General features: G+C 43.2%; 1 protein-coding gene across 1 annotated transcript in view; it reads left to right on the forward strand.

Moving 5' to 3' along the window:
* LOC107290927 (probable peptidyl-tRNA hydrolase 2) overlaps positions 1-3,977 on the forward strand; it is an 11,868-nt gene extending 7,891 nt beyond the window's left edge. The window contains exon 6 of the mRNA XM_015819869.1: positions 2,963-3,977. Within this exon, the coding sequence (XP_015675355.1) occupies positions 2,963-3,052 (90 nt within the window). The 3' untranslated portion in view covers positions 3,053-3,977. The remainder of the gene's footprint in view (positions 1-2,962) is intronic.
* Positions 3,978-8,279: the final 4,302 nt, after the last annotated feature.

Consider the following 8,279-nt stretch of genomic DNA (forward strand, 5'->3'; position numbering starts at 1 on the left):
TATTTATCTAAAAGACTTCTCTATCTTAAAAAAACACAACTCTGGCTTTATACAAGTCTTGTCAACTGCCCAAAGTTAGAAACAAAAACCTGGCACTTGATTATTAGTTATATTTCAGTTTTTTTAAAAAATGTAGTTCTTTATTGCTTTCTAGTATAATTACTTTAGACCGCAACATTTTATTGCCATGGTTGAACAAGAATGAAAAACACAATAGTTCAGCTCTTATTTGTACATTTGAAAGCAACTTTCTACTAGTTGATACCGAAAACCAAATGTGATGTAATACAGTAGACTGGATTCCCAGGAGGGAAGGAGAGCATTCCAGAGGAATGAGTGACAGCTGCAGTCCAGATATTTTGTGTTGGGAAGGCAGTCCCTCCCTAATAGCTCTCAGAATATTTTATAGATGCAGATAGTACAGTGCTTCAGTTTGGCAAGATTCTGTCTTGAGGTGTGGAACAATGAAGAATTCAGCTTGGAAGAATCGTCACGTGTCTTTCTTGGTTTGGGGGCCTGACACCAAATCTAACATCAGTTGTCTGTCTCCAGCCTTGACATCCTATGTCCCTAACAGTTAGAACAATCAGCGGGTGGAACGACTTGCCTTCAGAAGGTGTGGGTGCTCCAACACTGGAGGTTTTTAAGAAAGTGGACAACCATTTCTCTGAAATGTATAGGGCAGGGGTAGTCAACCTTGGCTCTTTTATGACTCCTGGACTTCAACTCCCAGAATTCCTGAGCCAGCTTAGCTTAGCTGGCTCAGGAATTCTGGGAGTTGAAGTCCACGAGTCATAAACGAGCCAAGGTTGACTACCCCTGGTATAGGGTTTCCTGCCTGAGCCAGGGGGTTGGACTAGAAGATCTCCAAGGTCCCTTCCAACTCTGTCATTCTGTTATTTTGCCCTCCCCAAAAATGACAAAGTAAAACAAATACTTAAATGGAGCTGGATTTTGAAATAGCATTGACTTCTTGAGGATATATGAGTAAGCCACGGTGCTGAAGAAACTGATTTGGGTGTTTTTCCCATTCCTTTCTCTCCCCAAATTTATCCACGTTCATCAGCATTTGTAACTGAAGTACTGAATAACATTAAAATGATTTTCCACTGTTGGCCTCCAGTATCCCCTTTTACAGGGATATTTCAGTTAAGAATTGCATTACATCCCCCCAAATTCATTTACGTACCAGTGTAAATCAGCCAAGTCTCATCCCAAAAATGCTTTTTCCAAAAGGCAACTGGACTTCCTTGGTTTGTTTTTCTTTGAAAACATTTCACTTCTGGTCCAGCTGGACTTTTGGAAAAAAAACACCTTTGGGACCATCATGATGTCATGGTTCTGACAGATGAAACTCTTCAAAGAACTTTGAGACATTGTTTACCTTAAAGAATCTTTATTTGAGCAGCATAGCATCGGCACGTACATAAGCTAAGCCAAAATCTGGATTCCCCTCCCCTGAGCACATAGTATCAAAACACAATTCCCTCCTCTGATTAACTGTCATAAATCACATTCTCCAATTAGTTTGAAATGCAGGCTTTCCCTCCTTTGCTCCAACCCACCGTTTCTTATCATCTCTTATTTCAAAAGCCCTGATTTCACCCACTATTACAATACTGTTATGTCTAACAAACTCCTGTCACATTCCTCCTCCTCCCCCCCCCCCCCAGTATCATCCAATTCTAAGAGTAAAGCATAAGAAAGAAAAAGGCTACATCTCCATATGTGGTCAAAGCAAGAACATCCAATGTTAGCACCGTTGACACATGACATGGATGATTTGAGAATCTCCATAGACATTCAGCCAAGTCATAGTTAACGACCACTGGGGAAACCAGAGTAGGTTTTCACAGCATCTAGAACGGGGCTTTTCAACCTTTTCACCCATTGTACTACTTTTAGGATATGGCAACATCCGAGTACCACCAGTCACCTAGCAAGGTGTCAAAAACTTGATGACCCCCCCCCAAAAGGAAAAAAGTGATAAAGTACAGGTAATCCTCGACTTACAACAGTTTGCTTCATGACTGTTCCAAGTTACAATGGCACTGAAAAAAAGTGCCCCCCAAGGCACAACCGAGCAAGTCACCTGCCTGCCCACCCGGCGGCGCTCTTCCTCCTGTCCGAGGTTTTCATTGTTGTGAGCATTTCTGTTGAGGATTGGCAGCAGGGGTGGGGTGGGGGGTGTTTGGTTTTTATTCCCCCCTTCTGCTGGGTGGTTGCAGCAGGTTTTGGTCACTTCACATGACCCTGGGACACTGTGACCGTCATAAATATGAATCAGTTGCCAAGCATCTGAATGTAAATCACAAGACCCTGGAGATGCTGCAACATTCCAGCTGATCGGTGCTTCTTCTGGGCTCAGCAGAAGCACCAGGATCAGTGCTGAGCTCCAGCTGGAGCCTGGCGCTGATCCTGATGCTTCCACTGAGCCCTGACAGTCCTGAAGAAGTGCCGATTAGCTGGAAAGCGGCACTGATCCTGGTGCTTCCGCTGAGTCCTGACAGCCCTGCAGCTCCACCCATCTCTCGCTCAGGCCTGTGCGGTGCTGCCACCGGTTCAGCTCATTCCCCTCCCCCGCTACCACTTTTTAGGATGGTCGCGTACCACCTGCCAGGTGCCAATGTACCACAGGTGGTACCCGTACCACTGATTGAAAAGCCCTGATCTAGAAAGCTGAGCTAGAGCATAGTATGCTAAGAGAAGCCGACAAAGGGGGGAATGTTTGTAACTGAGGAGTCCTTGGTGCTCTCTGAACTTGGTTGTTTTCTTGCAGACCTTTCATTAATCAACATTCAGCACTGATGATCTTATCTAGTTTGGATAATTCTAGTTTGGATAATGAAACGTCTACAAAAAAACAGCCAAGCTCAGGGAGCACGAAGAGAAGCTACATCTATTCCGAACTCTCATTCATATTGCATGTATCCTTAATGAGAAATAAATGTCCTTTTCTTAGGTCCCAGCTGGGTCGCAGACAGTCCTTGCCATCATGGGAGAAGAAGAGCTGGTGAATCAGGTGACTGGGCAGCTAAAACTGCTGAACTGAGATGTTGTGCAATTTGGCTGTCTGTGGGATCCCTGGAGAGCCTAAGCCATCTCCTCCTCCTGCCAACGACTCAAGAAACCACCGGAGCAGAACAGAAGCCCCAAGCGACAGCTCTCCTTTGTAAGAGGAGCTTCCTTCTAGACAGAAGGAAGTGATAGTTCTCCTGATCCAGATTTCTAGTGGACTCTCGAGTGGGTCTGTGTGAGGGTCTGACCCCCTTGTTCTTCACCATTTATAAGCAGGCTGCTCTCTCTGTGCAAGTAATGCTTAGGCATTTTCAGTTAAGGGGAAACTGCAAGGGTCATCCAGGGTTGCCTTGCCCTCCTGATGCCCTTCAGATATATATTCACATAATCCATTAACCCCAGCCAAGTGTGGTCAACCCCCATCTTCCCCAAGTGAGAAAGTGCTGGTTACTCTAGTATAAATTCTCACACCATTTGGATAGCTTGTGCCAAGAGTATATATCACACTTTTTTTTCTTTCTGTGATGTGAAAAGGAACAAAAAGTGTTGCACTCTTTGAGAGCTTCATCCGACTTAACCTGCTAGGACTTCTCTTCAATAGAGGCAAAAGCTGGTTGTTCCTGTTTAGAAGGCTGTAACTTCTCTGTTTAGCTAGTGTGTATTGTAATTGGTGGTGTCTGTATCTTATTTTTAACTTCCACAAGTGGGCTGTGTCTTGCTTTTATGATGTCCTTTGTGTCAAGTTTCCAAATGGCTTTGAAAAACTGGATTTTCAAAGCAATGCTAATCCTGTTCAGGCATTTCCCTTAATAGCTGAATTAAAATTGCAGTAGTAGTCATTGTGGAAAAATGTTCAGCAACATGAAGGTCTAGGTTTTCCCATCTTAAAACAGCTTTTTAATGTTTGCGTCTTTGTTCTCAAAATATTAAGAACAAGAAAAAGCCAAGATTATATAGCAGATCTGTGTCTTTTTCTATATCTTTGTTAACGTGATAACATCATGTTCTGGGCTTTTTCAATGCTGGTCCAATAACTCCTTTCTTTGCCAGTACTAATTTTTACATAGGCCCCCAAGAGTGATAATTCTAGATTTATGTGACTGACACTAGGAATAACTGGAGAAATTTCAGGAAAACCTGAATTGCATAGTTTAGATTAGCTTTTAAGAAATGAGTGATATTGATCAAGTAGCAGCTAGCGTGATACGTTCTGTCATAGTTACAAGGTTTTCTCTCTGGCAGAGCTCTTGTAGCTTTTAAGTACCGGGCAATCTGAAATTGAATACTTGCCATTTTTTTCCACGTTTGTAGAAAATGTAAGGGAATTTTTGTGTTTGTTAACTCCCCCAGCTATTACTGTCAATACAGGCTATGCCACTGATGGTGAACCTTTTAGAGACTGAGTGCCCAAACTGCAACCCAAAACCCACGAGTGCCGGGTGGGTGTGGCCCATTGGGTGGGCGTGGCCCATTGGGTGGGTGTGGCTGTGGTGGTAACGGCAGACTGGGGAGGGCCTTCTCGGTGGGAGCTCCCACCCTCTGGAACGAACTACCCCCAGAGATCCGGGTGATCCCGGATCTCCCTTCCTTCCGCCGCGCCCTTAAGACATGGCTATTTCAACTAGCAGGACTGGCCTAAGGGGTAATTTTTAGCGGGGTTTTAAATATAATTTTAATATAACAAAGGCCAATCTAATATTTCTTTTTAATTATGTTTTAATGATAGTATTTTGGTATTTTTTGTATTTGTTTTTATCAGCCTGTTAGCCGCCCTGAGTCCGCAAGGAGAAGGGCGGGGTAAAAATCCAATAAATAAATAAATAAATAAATAAAAAGTTCAATCAATCAATTTCAACTTTGCAAGATCTTTTTTTTTCCCCACAAGAAGTTGAAATTGACTGATTGAACCTTTTTTTTTTTTTTTTGCACACGGCGGCGGAGGCCTAAAGCAAAAAGGTTTTATAAAACCCAGCTGAAGGCCTAGGACTGGGGCGACGGCGCGCGTGCCCACAGAGAGGGCTCTGAGTGCCGCCTCTGGCACCCGTGCCATAGGTTCACCACCACTGGGCTATGCATTTTGTGATTGATGCCTTGCACTCCTATAGTGGCATGCTGATGAAATAGTTGTGTGCAGATGGTGAAATCTGTGCAATTTGCTGTACAAGTGGTTCAGGAAATAAGAGAACGACGCCTCTAAATCCAAGCTCCACTTGAATAGCTTTTAACTATAAAGCAGCATCAGTGATTGGTGATGGATTAGTCAGAGCCCCAGGCACACCGGGGCATTGATCAATTGGCATCAACTTGCAATCAGATCATTTTGAAGGCCAGACCATCTGTTGCTTACAGGAATAGCACCATCGAGAGCTGCACAAGTATCCCATTTGGATACGGCTGGGTTGTTTTTTTTTGCTGCCTTCGCACTTGTCCTTCAAAACACGCCATGGTTCTGTGACTTGGCCCACTACCCTGGCCTTTTTTGAGTAATATGGAGCCTGAAGCTCTTGAAGAAGAGGATGATTCCCTTTTTTCTTTCCTCCAATAGCAATGTTTGTTAGGCAGTCTCTCTTAACCCTGCCACTGAAGTCAAAAGTATTTTGCCACACAATGACACACATTACTGGCAGGAGCCCATATTGCAGACCAACAGGGAAGACAAAAAAAAAGCTGCAAGTAGGTTAAGAGCCTCTTGAAATAAAGGCATGATGTTTATGGCTGAATCATAAACCCCCTGATGGTCTGGAGTGACTTGTAAGAGCTGAGTCCTGCTGGTAGGCATGCAATTTATTAAGTTTATGTAGCTACAAAGTAAAGAAACAAATTGCCTCGGCTATTTAAGGCCGGGCGAAGCTGGGAAAGGAAGTGGCATATTCTCTTTGCTTTGCCTTTTGTGTTCCAGAGCATCAACTGGGGTTCAGGAAAGTGCAAATAAGCTGCCAGTTAGAAGAATGTAAAGAGTGAGGATAAATCAGTTAACATTTACTCCAATCTTAAGATTTGTTTAGTAACCCATTCATACTTCGTATTTTCTTACTGGCCAATGCTACGAGCGTTTGTGGAATCTGATGTTTATGTGAGAGGGAATCCCACTTAGATCAGTACAGCTCACCTCCATGCACACACAAGTAGAACTGTGATGATTGTTGTTACAAACTAGTCCTTCTCTCCCCATTGTTTCACCGCCTCTTCCTGCAAGTGGTTGAACTTAATCCTGCCCCCTTAACATCAGGGTGGTGCATAGCAGAGGTCCCCAACCTTTTGGGCACCGGGGACGGGTTCCGTGGAGAGGGGTTTTTCTGCGGACTGGAGGGTGTGTGGTTTTGTGTGCTGCCTGCATCCCGCAGATGGGGCTTTGCTTGTTTGTGCAGACCGGTTGCTGGCATGCCGCACCCTGGTACTGATCCACAGGCCCGGGGACCCATGGTGCATAGGAACAGCACTACTCAAGCAATCTCCCTTTATATTAGTGACTAGCTGTACCCGGCCACGCGTTGCTGTGGCTCGGTCTGGTTAAATGGAAAAGAAAGAAAAGAGAAAGCGCACGTTTTTAATATGTTTAATTTCACAATGCTTGTGGGTACAGATGGTGCTGTTTTTCAAAAAAAGCATGTTTTTACCTGTCACAGATGTGACATCTATATAATAGTAGGTATATAAAAACACGCACGTATTCGAATGCAACGTTGTGTCAAAATTTCAAAGCAATCGGTGAAGAACCTTCGGAGATTTAAGATTTTGAACAAACGAACATTTACATTTTTATTTATATAGATAGATATAAACATTGTAGCTGTAGCTGTTACTATTTGGTGATTGCTAACAGAGGTGACATTTCACCCATTGTATGGGATTGCACTAGATACAGCTGAGCAGTAGGTAATGCCTGGCAAAGGAAATTGAAGGCTACCCATCAGATTGATGGGTAAATCAGGTCACAATGTGCCCTCTGAACATATTTCTCACTACACTTGCAGAATGCTTTTGCTGGAGCCTTCCATCTTTAGCCCTTACCCAAATTCAGCAAAGTGCGGCATAAATAACGTGGAATGTGTGAGAGCTTCCAGAAGTTACTGTTGCACAACTGCAAATATTAGAACTGGTTTTTTAAAAAAAATGCCTGTTAAGACTTGACGGATGGCATATTGTCTTGAAGGCTACCGAATAGATGTGTGGTGCACTTAGGCAAAGCGATCACAGTGGATTCTCAAGGTGTGAACTTTATTCACGGCAGTAATAATTGCATTTGCCATATGTATTTAACCAGATCAATAGTGGTCTCAACAGACTGTATAATCCTGCAAATCCAGATCTTTCCTGGTTACAAGGCCAAAATTCCACTCTGTATTCGAGGCTTAACATTCCTCATCGGCTGGACCCGGAAGAGACGATTATTTGAAATTACAGTATGGAAACTGGCATCTTGAACAGCCTGAAAAATAATTATGCTGGTAATGTTTTGTCTTTTTCTATCTCCCTGCCTCCCCATGGCCTCGGTTCATACAGCACATTAAACTAATGGAGCTAAGATCACTTCAGCCGGTTATATGAACCAAGCCACCATATTAAACTACAATTTGCTCAGAGTGTATTGTTTGAACAAGGCATGTGAACACAGCAATTTTATCTTGTTAATCAAGGCCTAGGATGTTATCTGAACCCAGCCTTGATTTCTTTGGCTGTCTGCCACAAGATAAACAAGTTATTCACTGGTGGTGCTAGACAGGATAAGGTATGTCATGTGAACACACCCAAAAACCAGTTTCCCTTTTTAAGCTAAGTTTAGGCTGAAAAGTTGCTTATTTTTGCCTTAGGAGGTTAGATCTTTTACACTAAGGCCCAGATTGATTTATTTAGTGACAGGAAGATGCTCATATTGCCTTGGATCATGCATCTAAGCCAATCAGCACTAAAAAAGGGTATATAATAGTGGAGAGGTAGGCCTGCCCAAGGGCAATACTGCATGATTTAAGTGGCATCTCAACCCCAGACCGAGATAAGGGCATCCAGTAGCAGATTCTGGGGAAGAGCTGTGTGCCCTGGATTGTACCCCATGTATCCAATGAGCTTGGCATGCTGGTGCTTTTTATTTAATCTTTGAATCGCCTACTCAACAGACTATAGAAGAACGGTCAACATAAAAAACCTGAGGCATCATGCTTGATGTTAACAGTAGAAACTATATATGTGTCAAATTTGTTTGACTGCCTTTTCATACAAAGTGACTCTGGGCAACGTACAATATAACATACTGTGAAACCAAT

The sequence above is a fragment of the Protobothrops mucrosquamatus genome, unplaced genomic scaffold (genome assembly GCF_001527695.2).
Source record: "Protobothrops mucrosquamatus isolate PMUCROS unplaced genomic scaffold, P.Mucros_1.0 scaffold1007, whole genome shotgun sequence".
In the NCBI taxonomy this organism is placed as follows: domain Eukaryota; kingdom Metazoa; phylum Chordata; class Lepidosauria; order Squamata; family Viperidae; genus Protobothrops; species Protobothrops mucrosquamatus.